Source organism: Oncorhynchus mykiss, chromosome 4, assembly GCF_013265735.2.
Source record: "Oncorhynchus mykiss isolate Arlee chromosome 4, USDA_OmykA_1.1, whole genome shotgun sequence".
Taxonomy (NCBI): Eukaryota; Metazoa; Chordata; class Actinopteri; order Salmoniformes; family Salmonidae; genus Oncorhynchus; species Oncorhynchus mykiss.
The window spans coordinates 25085097-25105726 of record NC_048568.1 but is presented as its reverse complement, the minus strand read 5'-3'; the positions used below and the strand labels follow the sequence as shown (position 1 = coordinate 25105726).

Sequence of the window (20630 nt, the reverse complement as noted above, 5' to 3'; positions counted from 1 at the left end):
TTGAATCTTCTGACCAACTAGTATGTCAAGCGGCGCCCCACTGTCTGATTCATATCGCGTGATTTCTGATAATAGTTATCGACTGATTGGTTCTGTATGCGGTGCATGCTCCTTTACATGACACAGCGCACCAAGGAAAATTGTCCTCACCCAGCCACTGTAGATAGTCCCAGCTGTTTTTTTTTCCAACCTAGGTTTATTTTTAGGGCAAATGAATATGATAGTCTGCCCAAAATTCAACGCAGTGGTAATGTCAAGTAAAGATAGCCTACACGTTGTAAACTATTGTACGCAATGGCATTGCTGTGCAGCCTTTATCGTAAAGGGAGTGAGCTATGAAAGCGCCGCGATTTAGCCTAGTAATTTACCAGTAGGCTACTAAACCGCGACAATATTGTATCTCGTAGTGACCTTTTAGTTTAGGGCGATGTTATACAGATTCGGCGTCATTCTCACTCCGGAGTGCCCGGACGTAGAGGTGTTTGTGTTAGGGTCCCGTCCGGAGATGGGTCACTGGGACCCAAACAATGCAGTTCTGATGAAACGGACGCAGGTGGTTTTGTCCATGCGCGAACCTTGCCTCTGGATCGCCGACGTGCATCTGGCAGAACCGTGCCAAGAGAGCCTGTGGTTGAAGTTCATCAAACGAGTGGGGGGCAATTTCATCTGGGAAGGTATTATAAAATGAATAGTTAAAATTTAGTCCGTGATTGGGTTTATAGCCAACACAACTGTAGGCCATGCTCAATTCTGAACTATTTCCATCTGTTTCCATGCCATTTACCTTGACCGAGGTAAATTTGGTTTTATACTGGATATTTGCTGAATATTCGATTCTCTCGCGTCAATAGCTATTGAACCAAGCTAGAGGGTGACATACCTGCGGAGATCATTGTAGCTCAGTCGGCTGGGAGACGATGTAGGGATGAAAATATTTTAGTTGTCCCTCAGATTATTTAGAAACGGTTGACTTTCCTCTTTGTATGCGTTAGCCTAAACCATTGTATTAAAAGTACATATTTTTCGCATAATTCACACACAATCAGAATTCGCTGCTTCAACTTCAGTAGCCTCTTTCCTCTCCTAATGGACCGAGGTAAAGGCAGTTTCAGGTTGGATATTCGACAGATATTCGCCTGTAGTTTTCCACCAACAGCAGTTAGGGACCGTCAACATAATAACAAATCAATTTTTTCAAATTTCAATAGCTCTTTAACGATTACTCCTAAAACTTTCTAAACTGGTTGTAGCTAACCCGATGGCATAGACACACATTGCACACACTTTTTTTTGTCGATTTACATCTCGCACAATTTTTTATTATTTATTTACATTTTTGAATTTCAATAGCTCATTGGTCATATGACCTAATGACTTCAAAAAAGATTCAGAATGTCCACGGACTACCCTTCTATATTGCACACCCTTTAGTTTGTCAATTTTCATCTCACATGATTTGACATGAATTTTTCAAGATAAAAAATGTCAATAGCCTCTTGGTCATGTGACCTAATGACTTCAAACAAGATTCCGAATGTCCACTGACTGCCCTTCTATATTGCACACCCTTTAGTTTGTCAATCTTCATCTCACAAAATTTTACATTAATTTTTCAAAATGTCAAATTTCAATAGCTCCTTGGTCATGTCAATTACACACCTAAGAAGCGTGCAGTGGATATACACCCATATTGCATAACCTCTAGTCATGTATCTTCTATATTGTTGTACATTAATATTAGTTTGACAATTAGGAGGTTCAGTCCAGTGTTGTGTTTACCCTTTTCTTTGATATTTATCTATAATAATTGGTAGTTCGAAGTACTTCTTTTCCGTTTTTTTATTTTTCCACTGTTTTTAACAATAGGAGAGAAACAGATAATATCTCCTTTCTTCGTTAATATCAACCATAAAGGAAAAGGGCAAAGTACGAGAGTCATGCTATTAATTATCCAAAGCAGGGATGGAGAGTGAGCTAGTGAGGTAGGCTGCAGTGGGTTTGTTGGTCGATACATATACTGAACATGTAACCACAGTAATGGTGGCCAGAAAATCAATGAATAAAAATGTAATATTGACAAATTAAACAGAAATTGTAGATTTGTAGTATTTTCCAACATGTCACCAGACACTTAACTTCAAATAAGTATGAAACATTTCAGTGTTAACTTTCTCTTTATCCCTGGTTGATGTACATTTCAGAGCCTCTTCAGTGTGGATGGGGTATAGCATACATTTTCAACAACAAACTGTACTTCCAGTTTGTATTCTTTACTCTGTTGAACTATTTTGTCTTCATTCCTAGGCACAGCACATGGAACCACCGTTGACATGCAAAACATTCAATCTAAAACAAAACAAAGTGTAACACGTTATAAATAATATCAAATATCAATGGAGTATGACGAATCAGCCATCCATTGTGTTATATCATAAATTGTCTTACATGCCATCACTGTTGTCAAAAGATTATAAACATGTTAAATAAAGTTATTAACCCAGTCAGTCTTTGGGCCACATCCAGGTTCTTTATCAGTGGCACACATGAAGCAGTTGTTGGCTTTGTTGAACTGTGAAATCATAGGCATGAACTGAACATATGGCTGTCCCACACAACTACATAAAAATAAAGAATTTACATTTACTTTGAATTAAATGTCATTACATACCAGACATTTTTAGTATATCCTCAGCCATTTCTTTTCACAGAAGGTTCCATATCAATGTGGGAGGGGATGTTGGAAGTTCTGTGCAACTTTCTTGGCCATCTACACCAAAAAATGAAATAGAGTTTTTGACCTAGTTGTCACATAACAGCTTACCATTCATTATTGAAAATATAACTATCAAATGTGCATTACAAAGACCCTGCAGCAGTCCTGCTGCATCTTGGGAGTTATTTCCCCCTCTTTCCACTTTATGTCCACTCAGTTGTCTTTTCCATGGCAGGATCTTCTCATTTGGAAGTATTATATTTTTTTTAAATTTAAACATAATGGAATTCTGATTAGTTATAGGCAAATTAATACACAGGCCAAATGTGTATGCTGTTTTCCTTATCACTATAATTTAGTAGTAGATATAATTTCCTTAATGCCCCATTCTACAAACAGCCTCAATTATAGGCACTGAACCAACCCTATCACAGAGTGAATAAATGTAGAGTGTTTGTAGACTGTAAGAAAAAAATATTAAGAGACAGTTTCCTCAGTACGTGCTTAAAGAAAGTCATATCACAAAGAGGACAGTGCCCACCAAATCTATGACAGCAGAGAATGAATTGTAAGCACCAAAGTGTTTGTCAACATAATATCTGAAAATGTCAGTTGTTGAACATAATACTTCTATTTGCAATAGCAATTTATGATGTATGCAGTTGAGGAATATTCCATGTACCAACACTACATGTAGGATGGACATTCCCACATACAGTATTTAAAAAATTAAACAATATATTTCACCTTTATTTAACCAGGTAAGCCAGTCGAGAACAAGTTCTCATTTACAACTGCGACCTGGCCAAGATAAAGCAAAGCAGTGCGACCCAAACAACAATACAGAGTTACACATGGAATAAACAAATGTACAGTCAATAACACAATAGAAAAACCTATATACAGTGTGTGCAAATTAAGTAAGATTAGGGAGGTGAGGCAATAAATAGGCCGTAGTTGCGAAATAATTACAATTTCGCAAATATAAACTGGAGTGATAGATGTGCAGAAGATGAATGTGCAAGTAGAGATACTGGGGTGCAAAGGAGCAAAAAAACAATCTGGGGATGAGGTAGTTGGATGGGCTATGTACAGGTGCAATGATCTGTAAGCTGCTCTGATAGCTGATGCTTAAAGATAGTGAGGGAGATATGAGTCTCCAGCTTCAGTGATTTTTGCAATTCGTTCCAGTCATTGGCAGCAGAGAACTGGAAGGAAAGGTGGCCAAAAGAGGAATTGGCTTTGGGGGTGACCAGTGAAACACACCTGCTGGAGCGTGTGCTACGAGTGGGTGCTGCTATGGTGACCAGTGAGCTGAGATAAGGCGGGGCTTTATCTAGCAAGGACTTATAGATGACCTGGAGCCAGTGGGTTTGGCAACGAATATTAAGCGAGGGCCAGCCAACGAGAGCATACAGGTCGCAGTAGTGGGTACTATATGGGGCTTTGGTGACGAAATGGATGGCACTGTGATAGACTGCATCGAATTTGCTGAGTAAGGTGTTGGAGGCTATTTTGTAAATGACATCACCGAAGTAAACGACCAGTAGAATAGTCAGTTTTATGAGAGTATGTCTGGCAGCATGAGTGAAGGATGCTTTGTTGCTAAATAGAAAGCCGATTCTCAATTTAATTTTGGATTGGAGATGCTTAATATGAGTCTGGAAGGAGAGTTTACAGTCTAACCAGCCACCTAGGTATTTGTAGTTGTCAACATATTCTAAGTCAGAACCATCCAGAGTAGTGATGCTAGGCAGGCGGGCAGGTGCGGGCAGCGATCCATTTAGTTTTACTTGTATTTAAGAGCAGTTGGCCACGAAAGGTGAGTTGTATGGCATTGTAGCTCATCTGGAGGTTAGTTAACATAGTGTCCAAAGAAGGGCCAGAAGTATACAGAATGGTGTCGTCTGCGTAGAGGTGGATCAGAGAATCACCAGCCGCAAGAGTGACATCATTAAGAGTCGGTTCGAGAATTGAACCCTGTGGCACCCCCATAGAGACTGCCAGAGGTTCGAGGCTTCTCTATCTGAGAAGTAGTTGGTGAACCAGGCGAGGCAGTCATTTGAGAAACCAAGGTTGTTGAGTCTGCCGATAAGAATGCGGTGATTGACAGAGTTGAAAGCCTTGGCCAGGTCGATGAAGATGGCTGCACAGTATTGTCTTTTGTTGATGATCGTTATGTTATCGTTTAAGACCTTGAGCGTGGCTGAGGTGCACCCGTGACCAGCTCGGAAACCTGATTGCATAACGGAGAAGGTACGGTGGGATTCGAAATGGTCGGTGATCTGTTTGTTAACTTGGCTTTCGAAGACCTTAGAAAGGCAAGGTAGGATAGATATAGGTCTGTAACAGTTTGGGTCTAGAGTGTCTCCCCCTTTGAAGAGGGGGATGACCGCGGCAGCTTTCCAATCTTTGGTGATCTCAGACGATACGAAAGAGAGGTTGAACAGGCTAGTAATAGGGGTTGCAACAATTGCGGCAGATGATTTTAGAAAGAGAGAGTACAGATTGTCTAGACCAGCTGATTTGTAGGGGTCCAGATTTTGCAGCTCTTTCAGAACACCAGCTATCTGGATTTGGGTGAAGGAGAAATGAGGGAGGCTTGGCAAGTTGCTGTGGGGATGCAGAGCTTTTGTAGGGGTGGCCAGGTGGAAAGCAAGGCCAGCTGTAGAAAAACGCTTATTGAAATTCTCGATAATTGTAGAGTTTCCTATCCTCAGTGCAGTATCCTCAATATCTGTTTGAAAAAGCTAGCCTTTGCTTTCCTAACTGCCTGTGTATTTTGGTTCCTAACTTCCCTGAAAAGTAGCATATCGCGGGGGCTATTCGATGCTAATGCAGTACGCCACAGGATGTTTTTGTGCTGGTCAAGGGCAGTCAAGTGAACCAAGGGCTATATCTGTTCCTGGTTCTACATTTTTGAATGGGGCATGCTTATTTAAGATGGTGAGGAAAGCACTTTTTAAGAATAACCAGGCATCCTCTACTGTCGGAATGAGGTCGATATCTTTCCAGGATACCCGGGCCAGGTCAATTAGAAAGGCCTGCTCGCTGAAGTGTTTTAGGGAGCGATTGACTGTGATAAGGGGTGGTCGTTTGACCGCGGACCCATTACAGATGCAGGCAGTGATCGCTGAGATCCTGGTTGAAGACAGTGGAGGTGTATTTTGAGGACAGGTTGGTCAGAATGATATCTATGAGGGTGCCCGAGTTTACGGATTTTGGGTTGTACCTGGTAGGTTTCATGATAATTTGGGTGAGATTGAGGGCATCTAGCTTAGATTGTAGGACGATCGGTGGGGTTTGGCACATCCCAGTTTAGGTCACCTAACAGTGCTACTCTGAAGATGAATGGGGGGCAATTAATTAACATATGGTGTCCAGGGCGCAGCTGGGGGCTTAGGGGGGTCTATAACAAGCGGCAACAGTGAGAGACTTATTCCTGGAAAGGTGGATTTTTAAAAGTAGAAGCTCGAACTGTTTGGGCACAGACCTGGATAGTATGACAGAACTCTGCATGCTGTCTCTGCAGTAGATTGCAACTCCACTCCTTTGGCAATTCTGTCTTGTCGGAAAATGAATACACATACATAGAGGCATTTTTCAGCTGTGATTTCACCACTCAGAATCCAGAATGGATATGACAATGGGGCCAACACAGGACGTAATACACCCTTACAACAATCTACTGTTGATCTTCTTGACTTCTTATCTGGTAAACTGCTACTATGTCAAGAAAAGAGCCCCAATTAGGGGTTAGTGTACTCCAGTAAAAAAAGGCTAGTTTAGATTAAAAACTATTTTCATGTGTCCCCGTTCATAGGGGCATGAAAGACTAGTCACTGGTAGAATTGAGTTGGCACTTTATTGACCCAAACACCCACAGACCCACAAGGTTGAGGTTACTCATGGACAGTAATTAGTCTTTTTTTTGTGTGTTTTTTGCATTGATGCATTGTGTCTTCTAACTGTCCAAGTATAGGATCCAAAGTGTTAGGGAATATTTGTTCCCATAAATACAAAGGAGGATGTCTCTCCTCATACCTCTGGCACTTTAGTCAGACTGCCAGACTGTGCACCACAGAGCCAATCAGGAGAGAATACATACAGGTCAAAGAGTGTGTCTGTGCCTTTTGGATTACTCTTTCTTTACAGAGAACCCCTGTGGTTCAAGTCAAGAGCTACCCTTCCCTTTTCAGTCTGCTCTACGCATGTCTGAGAGTGACAGAGCCAGCAACCAAGAGTTTTTCACAGTATGTCCTAAATAATTATTACACTTATGAATGTATGTAAAAATGTATTAGATCCAGTACAATGGAATAACTAAGACCTGAATTTGAATGCAGCGTGTTAAGAGTCCTCTTCTCTCTTTCAACCAAAAACACTTGGCCTGATGGTTCATGCAGATGCTGGGGAAGCAATATAGAAATTTATTGATCCCTTAAGTGATTTCACTATTAAATGACCCATTTCACAACCTTCATACCTCTTCACAAAAATGTACCTAAATCAATTTTGGAAAAAGGATTTTACTCACAAAAGACGTAGGAATTAATTTTTCCAGTTAGAAATAGTAGGCCATGCATCAAATAACTATTTTCATCAGAAAAACAAACCCTCAAATGCACTATTGCATTTTGTAAGTTGTCTGCAGGTGGCTTGTTGTGAATGCACTCAAATATCAAGTCATTATCAGGTTATGTAAACTGCGTTCTAATTCTCAACGTAGAAGGATTTGTCTTAATGTACAGTATATGAAAGTGATGCTATGAAAATGATTCTTTCATGTTATCAAGCTCACTCTAACTGACCAACCACTGCCTATTACTGTGATTAAAAAGAGCATATTAAACATTGTTTTTCATGAGGCCTGCCTGTACGCCTTCCTTTAAGCACCTCTGTTTGAACACCTCTCCTGTCCTTGATCCATTCCACATACAGCCATTTGCGGATCTTTTCAGTGTCCATGTGAAAGATAGTTATTGCGAGGCTGGAACGTTTGTTAACTTAAAAAAAAAAGTTTAACACCCATGTAAAATGAAGGCCTGCAAAGCTTACAGATTTAAGTCTAATAGCATGAGATGAAAGTAGAAAAACATCAGAGTGTGCGATATGAAGGTATAGTCGGTGGACATTCTGAACCTTGTTTGAGGTAGGTCACATGAACAAGGAGCTATTGAAATTTTACATTTTGAAAAATTAATTTAAAATCTTGTGAGATGAAAATGGACAAGCTATGTGTAGGCCCACTGAGTGGACATTCTGAACCTTGTTTGAAGTTACTAGGTCACATGACCAAGGAGCTATTGAAATTAAAAATTTTGAAGGATTCATGTGAGATTAAAAAAATCTTTAAAAAATAGTTTTTGGACATTTTTGCAAATGTATTAAACATAAAAAACGTATATCACATTTACATAAATATTCCGACCCTTTACTCAGTACTTTGTTGAAGCACCTTTGGCAGCAATTACAGCCTTGTGTCTTCTTGGGTATGACGCTACAAGCTTGGCACAACCGGATATAGGGGAGTTTCTCCCATTTGTCGCTGCAGATCCTCTAAAGCTCTGCTAGGTTGGATGGGGAGCTCCACAGCTATTTTCAGGTTTCTCCAGAGATATTTCATCGGGTTCAAGTCCGGGCTCTGGCTGGGCGAGTCAAGGCCATTCAGAGACTTGTCCCGAAGCCACTCATGCGTTGTCTTGGCTGTGAGCTTAGGGTTGTTGTCGTGTTGGTGAACTTGTCCTGTAGGTGAACTTTCTCCCCAGTCTGAGGTTCTGAGCACTCTGGAGCAAGTTTTAATTGAGGATCTCTCTGTACTTTGCTCCGTTCATCTTTCCCTCAATCCTGACTAGTCTCCCAGTCCCTGCCGCTGAAGAACATCCCCAAAGCATAATGCTGCTAGCACCGTGCTTCACCATAGGGCTGGTGCCAGGTTTCCTCAAGATGTGACGCTTGGCATTCAGGCCAAAGAGTTCAATCTGGGTTTTATCAGACCAGAGAATCTTGTTTCTCATTGTCTGAGAGTGCTTTAGGTGCCTTTTGGCAAACTTCAAGTGGGCTGTCATGTGCATTTTACCGAGGAGTGGCTTCCATCTGGCCACTCTACCATAAAGGCCTGATTTGGTGGAGTGCTGCAGAGATGGTTTTCCTCCTTGAAGGTTTTCCCATCTCCACAGAAGAACTCACAGAAGAACTCAGCTCTGTCAGACTGACCATCGGGTACTTGGTCACCTCCCTGACGGAGACCACTGTGTTCTTGGGGACCTAAAATGCAGGAGACATTTTTTGGTGCCCTTTCCCAGATCTGTGCCTCGACACGATTCTCTCTCGGAGCTCTACGGACAATTCCTTCGACGTCATGGCAGCACAGACCTCTTAACCAAGCCTGCAAGGACTATGAAGATGGCATATTCTGAAACAGGAGTGGATGCAGAACAATCCACATGGAAAAATATATAATAGTTAAAACAATAATAATAATAATTTATTTTGGATTTCAATCTTCAATAGCTGTTACATAAAATGTGCCAGGACTATGACAATTATATATTCTGAATCAGGGAAGGTTTGTCAGGGGTGCGTATCTGCTGGCAGGGAAGTCAAACGCAGGAGAGCAGAACTTGGTAAATAGCCGGAGCCGTTTAATGTAGATAATTACCAGCTTACGAAAATAACAACACACATGGGCACAAAAACCCGTATCGCACCAGTCACATTAAGCACACGTACTTACAATAAACAATTCCCGACAAGGACATGGAGGAAAACAGAGGAAAAATATACAACATGTAATTAGGGAATTGAAACCAGGTGAGTGAAAACAAGACAAAACAAATGGAACATGAAAAATGGATCGGTGATGGCTAGAAGGCCGGTGACGTCGACTGCCGAACACTGCCCGAACAAGGAGAGGAACCGACTTTGGCAGAAATCGTGACAGTAACCCCCCCTTGACGCGTGGCTCCAGCAGCACGCCGTCACTGGCCTCGGGGACGCCCCGGAGGGCAAGGTACGGGGCGATCCGGACGGAGACGGTGGAAATCCCGCAGCATAGAAGCGTTCAACACGTCCTCCTCCGGAACCCAGAATCTCTCCTCCGGACCGTACCCCTCCCTGTCCACGAGGTACTGAAGGCCTCTCTGCCCAGGGCACGAACGCTGCTCACTCCCCCGGCCGGTCCTTGCAAAAAGACCTCAGAAACCTACCCACATGCTGGTTCTCTCTCCACCTGCCCTTTACTCTCGGGGTGAAAACCTGAGGTAAGGCTGACCGAGATCACCAGACGTTCCATGAACGCCCTCCAGACCCTCGAAGTGAACTGGGGACCCCGATCAGACACTATATCCTCAGGCACCCCATAGTGCCAGAAGACGTGAGTAAACAGGGCCTCCGCAGTCTGTAGGGCCGTAGGGAGACCGGGCAAAGGGAGGAGATAACAGGACTTAGAAAAACAATCCAGGATCGTGGTGTTTTCCTTTGAAGGTGGAAGATCGGTTATGAAATCCACCGACAGGTGTGACCACGGCCATTGTGGAACGTGTATGGGTTGTAACTTACCTTTGGTCAGGTGCCTAGGAGCCTTACACTGGGCGCACACCGAGCAGGAGGAAACATAAACCCTCACATCCTTAGCCAAAGTGGGCCACCAGTACTTCCCACTAAGATAGCGTACTGTCTGACCGATCCCAGGATGACCAGAGGAGGGTGACGTGTGGGCCCAATATATCAGCCGGTCGTGGACAGCAGGCGGAACGTACAGACGCCCAGCTGGACACTGAGGGGGAGGGGGCTCTGCACATAACGCCCACTCAATGTCCACTTCCAGCTCCCACACTACCGGCGCCACTAAGCAAGAGGCGGGGAGTATGGGAGTGGGATCCATGGACCGCTCCTCTGTGTCATACTGCCGGGACAGTGCCTCTGCCTTAACGTTATGGGAACCTGGTCTGTACGAAAGGGTGAAAACAAAAAAGGTGAAAAACATGGCCCATACACACCTTCCCGAGCACTCTCATGACCACCCTGTGAGAGCCCTCTGTTGCCATGATATAGAGGGGTTATGATGAGCTAACCAGGGAAGGCCCAGTACCACGGGAAACACAGGAGAGTCAATGAGAAAGAGACTGATTCTCTCCTCGTGACTCCCCTGCGTCACCATGGCCAGGAAGATAGTGGCTTCCCTGATTAGCCCGGACCCCAATGGTCAACTATCCAGAGCGTGAACTGGGAAAGGTCTAGCCACAGGGATAATGGGGATCATAAGACTAAGAGCGAGTGCTCTGTCAATAAAATTCCCAGCTGCGCCTGAATCGATAAGCACCTTATGCTGGGAATGCGGGGAAATCAGGGAAACAAATAGGTACAAACAGGTGGACAACAGAGGACTCTGGATGAGAGTGGTGCAGACTCACCTGGGGTGACGCCAGAGTGCCCTGCCTGCTGCCTCGACTCCCAGAGTCTTGCTCAGCATATGTGGAAACTCCTTCAAAAATGCTGGAAAAGCATTCCAGGTGAAGCTGGTTGAGAGAATGCCAAGAGTGACTAAAGCTCTCAAGGTAAAGGGTGCCTACTTTGAAGAATTTGTCTAACACTTTTTTGGTTATTACATTATTCCATGTGTGTTATTTCATAATGTTGATGTCTTCACTATTATTCTACAATGTAGAAAATTGTAAAAATAAAGAAAAACCCTTGAATGAGTAGGTGTGTCCAAACATTTTACTGGTACTCTTTATATATACACTGTATAATATATAATGTTTTTTTAGGTGTGGATTCTCCATCCACCCGTTTCAGAATATACCATCTTCATAGTCATGGCATGCTTGGTTAAATAGTTATTTTCGAGAGAACCAAATATCCAATGTAATTTTTTTTACCAAGGTATTGCTTAGATGACTACAAGTTCAGTATTAATTATTCTGCCTATCTTTCATCTTTAATAAGCCATTCAACCACTTGATGGCGGCAAAGGCACGTCTTTGAATTGCACAGGCTCAGGGGTTTGGCTCTTTCTGACAGAAAGGGCGGCGCACAGTGATTATAGCATGCTTGTCCCATTACCACCTTAATGACCACCAGGACAGAAGGAACGCCTTACAATGGCCCACCAAATTGAGATATCTCGTCCATCATTCCCTGCAATCTCACTCATCTGCTGTATCTTCTTTAAATAAATATGTTTTGGGGCAGTATTTTGAAGTTTTGTTGAAAGATAGATTTGAATATGAGATGGATGAGAGGGACAGTTCAGAAAGTGAGTGGTGGATCCATTGCATATAGGGTCCGGGCAGCAGCACTAACAGTAGATCAGCCCCCGGCACCTGCTATATCTTCTTGATAAATATACGCATGTGAATGGTTTCCATGAAGCCTAGCTCGAAGTCCTCTAGGCCTATTTGCAAATGATTGGATTAACAGTGAATAGGACTAATAACTTCATGAATAACTGTTTCTTTATTTGGTGTTGTAAGCCTACTTGAAGGGCTATTACAGTACCTACCAGCACACATCACCTTAAAGTGAGAAGAAGAGGAGAAGCACGAGAATTTACACCGCCCAAAATCTGTCTTTGTGATACAAGCCTGTTTTTGTATAGATGTCTATTCTATGAGAGTGTCGAATTACATGAGGTTTATTTGATCGAACAGAAGTTTCGTAATGTTTAGGCTGTTACAAATGTACTAATATAAGTGGATGCACGTGGTATTCTGGCAACTTTGAGAAAAACAACTTAGTTGTGCCTGTTCACACAGGTATCTGACCTCTCATTGGCTAGGATGGTCCCACCTGATCTCGACCTGCCTTCAATCATTGAGGACATGTATTTCCATTGTTAGAGTGGTCACTTGGCTATCTTGTCAATATAATAGATAATCTTTGACTTTAATACAAACATGCTTTATTTGCTTTGTTCCCAGGCAACGGTTCCCACCACGACAGATGTTGTGTGTACGACCAGAGCAACCTGGTGGACGGGGTGTACTGCCACCCTATTGGCCACTGGATCGAGGAGACAGGTCATACGGACGAGATGAAGCACACGACTGACTTCTACTTTGGCGTGGCCGGCCAGCAGGCCATGCATTTCAACAGGTAACATAATACCTGACCCCATTGTCTTCCCACAGGTGGCATCACTCCTTTGCAACGGTCATGAGTGTTGGAGGTTGTCTGTAGCCATCACCCGTGCGAAAGAGTTGGCTATTTGCATTATTCAAATAATCAGTTTCCTCCTCCTTTTCTTTAAGACATCAGTGGATCGCTGTGCCTCCAAGCAAACACTATAGACAGACTTGTATCCTAGTGAGTTTAACTACAGCACCCCTTCCCCCAGTATGAAATTAGATGCTGTTGTAAGTTATTGTTTGCCTGCCTTTTGTGATGTGAAAACTGGTGTGTACATAATTTGATAATGCTGTAAAAGTTAATGAGTTCCCCTGAGGGGGTGTGTTTCCCTGGTAAGTGGGACAGCTTTTTTAATGGAGCTCTCTTCCACATTCTGCCAATTAAGTTGCCCCTTTCAAAGCAAAAGGGCTTCTTTCAATAAGATGTAGATTTTATTTTGTCTTGATATTATTTTGTCTTGGAATAATTTATGACTATTAACTTAATGTTCCCAAAAATGTGCTCCCCGTAACTTCAGTGCAGTAACTGCCAAACTAAAGGAAACACTTTGTAAATGAGGGATACAAACTAAATTGAAAGCAGGTGCTTCCACACAGGTGTGTTCCTGAGTTAATTAAGCAATTATCATCCCATCATGCTTAGGGTCACGTATAAAAATGCCCAGTTGCCCATTATTTTGGCTACCATGGCTAGAAGAAGAAATCTCAGTGACTTTGAGAAGAGTCTCAAAGGATCATAGGGGGTTTAAAGGGTGTGTGTGTGTCTCAGTCACCAGATCTCAGCCCCATTGAATGTGGCATATGGGAGATTCTGGAGCAGTGCCTGAGACAGTGTTTTCCACCACCATCAACAAAACACCAAATGATGGAATTTCTTGTTGAAGAATGGTGTTGCATCCCTTCAATAGAGTTCCAGACTCTTGTAGAATCTATGCCAAGGTGCACTGAAGCTATTCTGTCCCAACACCCTATTAAAGTACCCCAAGGCTCAATCCTAGGTCCCACGCTATTCTCAATTTACATCAACAACATAGCTCAGGCAGTAGGAAGCGCTCTCATCCAATTATATACTACATTTATATACTATCCATAGATGCTAGTCTTATTCTCAGCTGGCCCCTCCCTGGATTGTGTGTTAAATGCTCTACAACAAATCTTTCTTAGTGTCCAACAAGCTTTCTTTACCCTTAACCTTGTTCTGAACACCTCCAAAACAAAGATAATGTGGTTTGGTAAGAAGAATGCCCCTCTTCCCACAGGTGTGATTACTACCTCTGAGGGTTTAGAGCTCGAGTTAGTCACCTAATACAAGTACTTGGGAGTATGGCTAGACAGTACCCTGTCCTTCTCTCAGCACATATCAAAGCTGCAGGCTGAAGTTAAATCTAGACTTGGTTTCCTCTGTCGTAATCACTCCTCTTTCACCCCAGCTGCCAGACTAACCCTGATTCAGATGACCATTTTACCCATGCTAGATTACGTCATTTATAGATCGGCAGGTAAGGGTGCTCTCGAGCGGCTAGATGTTCTTTACCATTCGGCCATCAGATTTTCCACCAATGCTCCTTATAGGACATATCACTGCACTCTATACTCCTTATCTCTGTATAGATGGTCATCTCTGTATACCCGTCGCAAGACTCACTGGTTGATGCTTATTTATAAAACCCTCTTAGGCCTTACTCCCCCCTATCTGAGATACCTACTGCAGTCCTCATCCTCCACATACAATACCTTCAGGCCCTTTGTGCTGTTGTCTCTGCCCAATAATGTTTGTACCATGTTTTGTGCTGCTACCATGTTGTTTTGCTACCATGTTGTTGTCATGTTGTGTTGCTACCACGCTGTGTTGTCATGTGTTGCTGCCTTGCTATGTTGTTGTCTAATGTCTCTCTTTATGTAGTGTTGTGTTGTCTTTCTTGTTGTGATGTGTGTTTTGTTTGTTTGCCATATTTATATGTTATTTATTTTTTAATTTTTAATCCCAGCCCCCGTCCCCGCAGGTGGTCTTTTGCCTTTTGGTTGGCCGTCATTATAAATAAGAATTTGTTTTTAACTGACCTAGTTAAATAAAGGTTTAAATATATATTTTTAAATTAAGACACTTTATGTCGTTTTCTTTATTTTGTCAGTTACCTGTATTTGATCCTGAGGTGAATGGCTCCTCCCACCACATCCTCATGTCATGAGTGTGATGCTTCACCCGTTTCAATCTCCAAGCAGCGACAGCCAGCCATGATTACTCTCCTCCTTCCTTTTTAAGCTTTGCTCTCTCACACACCATTTTAATTACTATGGGAACTGGGTTTTGTAAGGCACTCAGCAATTAATTCAGTGGGACAACGCATTCAAGGGCTCTTCAGAAGTTAAACCATTAGTGGTTGTATCGCATCAACCCCATGACCTTCTCTTTTCACTTGTTGGAGAGATGGGAGGGTCAATATTTAGTTATGTCCTCTGGGCACCTCATAGATAGCTCATTTCGTTAACGATAGCTCGCCAAATCCATTAGAGTAACGAAAGATTAAAAATGTTAAAGACCTTAAATAGATTTTTGTAAAGAGGAGGGCAAAGCCTAGGGGAGGTCACTGATAATAATCCTTTCCAATGTGACAGCCGGACTGTCACCATCATTTGTTCCCTCCTTCTCTTCACAAACTGTGAGAGAGATGGCGAGTCATTTCATTTGGCTGTGTCATAACAATTCAGTGGTACTAAATTAAGTAATTTACTAACAGCAGATTGAGAGGTTCTATTCAATGTAGTCTTTCAATGTTCCGATTGGAAATAGAGTTGAGCAGTACATTTTTGTCCTGGATGTGTGATTCTTTGACTTTGATCATTATGGGTGAAAGGGAAAGGGGATACCTAGTCAGTTGTCCAACTGAATGTATTCAACTGAAATGTGTCTTCCGCATTTAACCCAACCCCTCTGAATAAGGGCAATAGGAAAAAGTGGGGTGAAATAAATGACAAACACCCATTTTGGGGCGGCAGGGTAGCCTAGTGGTTGGACTAGTAACCGGAAGGTTGCAAGTTCAAACCCAGTTCTGCCCTTGAACAGGCAGGTAACCCACTGTTCCTAGGCTGTCATTGAAAATAAGAATTTGTTCTTAACTGACTTGCCTAGTTAAATAAAGGTAAAAAAAAAAAAATTACAGTAGCAAATGCACACACACTTGCCCTGTTTGCTCGGGTCACACACACACACCCTGTGCTGAGGTGAGCTTCAGGACACAGCAGAAATTAGCCTGGTCCCCCTGAAGCTCTGGACACACACCTTGCATGAAAATGAGAGAGAGGGTGGCCACTGGCTAGGTCCAGCTGGTTTTAATTTGTAATTTGTGGCCCATGACCTTACAAGCTTTTGTCAAGGACCTCTGTGCTGCAGGAGGCAAATTAGCTTTTTAAATGAGAATTCCAGGCTGGTATCAGTTTAGCCACTGGTATCATATACACCAACATGTATCATTGTTTATGTGAACGAGAGGTTCATGCACTTTACAGGAGCATTGTCTGCTATGCATCGATCAGAGGTGACTCCCAAGGACTTTACTGTTGTCTTGCTAATGAAATTCAAACATGTTTGTACAGTTGGGCTATTTCAATAGTTTTGTTATGTTTGTTTCTGTTGTAATCTTGTGTTTACTGCCATGCCAGGGCTGGCCAAGTTTACCCAGTGGGAAAGAAGATGATCTCACACCAGCCCACACCTTCATCTGTACCAAATGGGCCAGTTAAGCCTTTACAGCATGTTTTAAAGCTGATGCACAGTGAGGAGAACACGAAAATCTACTGTAGATGCTACTAAATACAAAACGACACACTTGGGATGTTCGAGAGAAGTTTATACTGTACCCTTGTGTTGAATCAATATGCCCATTTCTATGAGAGTTGTGAATCACTCAATTCCACTCGATTTTAGCAGACCTGAATAGAGTTTCCGGATGTAGAGAGAGTCTTCCTTAGAAAAACCCCCAGCTCTAAATCTAATGTGGAGGCAAAAGTTCCTGAATAATCTCCATTGAGCTCTTAAGCAAATCAGCAGCATCTGTCTTTGAGTGTCACAGCCCTGGTTTTCCATTAAAACCCAGAGGTCTGTGGGCAGCAACCAACCAGCGGCTGGCTCAACTAGATGGATCCCTGTGATGTCATCAGAGACGAAAGAGGAAGTGAGACACCCCACTCTGTTTTTTTCTGGTTCAATAAAAGTCACTGAACTAAGTAGACCAGACCAGCTGCTATTGCATTGGTGTCTATGGGAGGCACACCTAGTTAAGTAGACCAGAACTTGCTTTTTTTTCCAATGGTTAACGGCCTGTGTGAACTATCTTCATTTATCCACCATCTTTGGTATCACTCGAGGACATCATTCTGTGAAGCTGTCCATGCTTTTATGTGTCACCTCCTCCCACTGACTGTTATTTTACGCATGCTAATGAGCTCTAAATGGAGTCTGGCTGAGAGTGACAGGGCAGAAAATGAAGGGAGGAGGTCAGGGGACAAAAACAGCTGGGGAAAATGACAGGAGAGGGAGAGAGCGATGAGATGAAGGACAGAGAACGCTTTTCCGAGAAGTGGGGAATTTTTTTATCTTTTGTGTGGAGAAAGAAATTTGATGAGCGAAAACAGCTTTAGATCACTTGCCTGAGGTCTGTCATGGAGAGTTTCAAAAAAACACCACTGCTCTCCGCAGGAATTAGACTAGTGCCTTTTAGCTCTCTCTCACCCCCTGGGCATATTAACTTCCACGTTCCAACCCCTCAACCCTCTGCACTTCTCTTATCTCCCCATACTACGCTCCATCAACCCCATCAACCCCACTCCCTCAACCACATCAACCCCATCAACCCCACTCCCTCAACCACATCAACCCTATCAACCCCACTCCCTCAACCTCATCAACCCCACTCCCTCAACCCCATCAACTTCACTCCCTCAACCCCATCAACTTCACTCCCTCAACACCATCAACCCAACTCCCTGAACTCCATCAACCCCACTCCTTCAACCCCATCAACCCCACTCCATCAACCCCACTCCCTCAACCCCTCAACCGCACTCCCTCAACCACATCAACCCTATCAACCCTACTCCCTAACCCCACTCCCTCAACCACATCAACCCCACTCCCTAACCCCACTCCCTCAACCACATCAACTCAATCAACCCCACTTCCTCAACTCCTGTGCCCCCTATCTGATACCAGGGTCCTTCACCGGGTATGGCTGAGCATCAAGCCCACTCTGTCACCCCCTCTTTGTCTCTCTCACCCCACTGTTCCCTCTGCTCGTTTTCCAGAGTCCTGCCCCGGGTGTTTCTGGGTAGCTGCCCTCGCCAGGTGGAGCATGTGACCCTCAAGCTGAAGGAAGAGCTGGGTGTTACCGCAGTAATGAACTTTCAGACGGAGGGGGATATGGTCAACAACTCGTCCGGCTGCCGCCGCGACCCCGGGCAAGAAATGACCCCAGAGACCATGATGCACCTGTACAGGGACTGTGGCCTGGCGTACGTGTGGATCCCAACACCAGACATGAGCACTGAAGGTGAGGCAGGAGAGGGGGGTCTGGGGTATGTTCAGGACTGCAACTGTGTCTCTCCAGGAGTGAAGTAGACAGTCATGAAGCCCTCATTTATGGATCCTTGTATGGATCTGGGAAATCCAGATCCATGTGTTGTCCATGAGTAGTAAAGAATAGTCAGAAAGCCCTCCTCTGACATATCTTTGTATGTCACCCCCTGCAGGCCGGACTAGGGTGCTTCCCCAGGCTGTCTTCCTGCTGCACGGTCTCCTGGAGAACGGTCACACGGTCTACGTTCACTGTAACGCTGGCGTTGGGCGCTCCACCGCAGCCGTGTGCGGTCTTCTCATGTACGTCCTGGGCTGGAGCAAGAGGAAGGTGCAGTACTTTGTCACAGCCAGGAGGGCGGCGGTGTACATCGACGAGGAGGCACTGGTAAATGCCCAGGAGGACTTCATTCAGAAGTTTGGACGCCTGCGCACCTCCGTTTGCTACCCGCAAACATGAGGGTAGAACCCCCTGTGGTGTGGAGTGTTGCTGCCTAGCTGTGCATGGCTGTCTGCCAGTGTGCCATAGAGACAGTGGAGAAAATATATTTAGTTGAAGTACTGCATTAATCATCTGTACACCCGGCATGATTTGTGCGGAAGATGCCAGAAGGTGAAATAACTTAAGTGAATATCAACCTCTGCACTGATTTGATCCAATGCAAATGACCAGTTTAGTTGAGTGGCTGTCATAAACTGGTCAATGACGAGGTACCCGGAGGGAATTCTACTAGCTGCTGCCAACAGGTTCAGAAAGCTATTAATACTTATCATTGTGATGTGTTTGTTTTGTAGCTTTGGGGTTGTTTTTCATTTATTTATTGAAGGTATTATTTCTAATTGCGTCGTGAAAAGGCAGTTGAGTCCAGAACATTGTCTGTAGATTTCTGTTGTTATCTGCAGGGGTTTGAGAAGGACCTTTTGTTCAACCCTTGTTTTTATTCATCAATGAACAGAGCTGACATTTCAAAAAGGCACCTTGAAGCTGTTGTGGCGACTGCAGAGCTGCTAATGGAATACTTATGACTGACTGAGACATGTAGCTCCTGCAGGATCCAGCCTGAGTTGCGGATCCAGACAACAGTAAATATAAACTGGGTCAGGCACAAAGTCAGTGGCAAGGTGAGAATTTCACTGTCATGAGGGTGAGTTTAGGAAAGAAGAGAAATATAAACTGCTCCTCTTTTGCTCTCAGCCTATCTTCTCTCCACATTATACTCCTCGGTAAGAAGGGATTACTGCTGTGTCACCTCCGCTACCTTCTGAGAGAAATTGTGTCTTTTCATAGTCAATGGTGGCTCCCTGCAAATACAAATGATGGTTGCTTTTGTTATGTAGAAGCCTTAATGCTGCTGCAAATAGGAAAATGTCATTTCCTGCAAAATAAAAATAAATAAAAAGCCAGCCTGCACTCTCTCCCTCTCTCTGTCTGAATGAAGAGGCTGCTGCCAGAGGAAGAATACGACTCTTCCAAACTTCTTTTTAGAAGTCATCTTTGTTTACGTATCCCAACAATGCAATATTATTCAGGTCCTTCTTATGTGTATGTAACAAAACAACATTTCCTCCAGACCACTTCTAATGCATGCATAATAAGAACTGAGTTCATGTCGAGACTCGCCTCTCTGTGGCCAACTTCAAAGGAGCTGAGAGTGCTGGATAGGTTTGAAGCAGCCAACTTTCTCCCATGATGCCGCCAGGGGCTGAATATTGTTGTTTACCCATAATGCTCTGTGGTACAGAATGTTATTTTACTGAGTGGTTACTTGGTGCCCAGAACGCACAAACAACAGAGGTGCGTTGAGTTTGTTTGGACATTTGCTCCGTTGCGGAACGGTTTGTATTAAACAACACGTTTTCCCAAAATGTTTTTTGGACGTTCTTGAACAGACTTTGAGATATGTTTTTTCCCGTTTGGTGGGTCTGGCGAGATGTGGCTTGAAGCAATGAGTGGTGTATTAAATGGGCAGTGGCCATGCTGTCAGTGTTCCACAACCCAACCCCTCCCCGTTTTTCAACTGGTTGTTCAGTACAGCATCGCTTTCATTCAATTGAACATTCCAGAACTTAAAAACGTACTGAATGCCGCCCAGGTGTCCCTACCTAGACCATACCTTACCCATACCAAGCTATACAGTAAAACCTTAGACCAGTTGTTATAGGGCCATAATGCATCGCTACTGTAGTGGTCAGAAGTGTGTGTGAGTGAGAACGAGAG

The 20630-nt window shown here is 43.6% G+C and overlaps 1 protein-coding gene and 1 long non-coding RNA gene across 2 annotated transcripts; one reads left to right on the top strand and one right to left on the bottom strand.

The window, feature by feature from the left end:
• Window positions 1–171: 171 nt before the first annotated feature.
• On the top strand, window positions 172–19816 carry epm2a (EPM2A glucan phosphatase, laforin). The gene is made up of 4 exons (XM_036976000.1): window positions 172–674; window positions 12637–12811; window positions 18145–18389; window positions 18589–19816. The coding sequence occupies exons 1-4, from the start codon at window positions 428–430 to the stop codon at window positions 18870–18872; spliced, it is 951 nt and encodes a 316-aa protein (XP_036831895.1). The 5' UTR covers window positions 172–427; the 3' UTR covers window positions 18873–19816.
• Window positions 1653–2933, bottom strand: LOC118964455. The gene is made up of 3 exons (XR_005051502.1): window positions 2669–2933; window positions 2498–2569; window positions 1653–2346 (listed from the first exon to the last, which is right to left on the bottom strand). It is a non-coding gene; the product is annotated as an uncharacterized LOC118964455 (long non-coding RNA).
• Window positions 19817–20630: the final 814 nt, after the last annotated feature.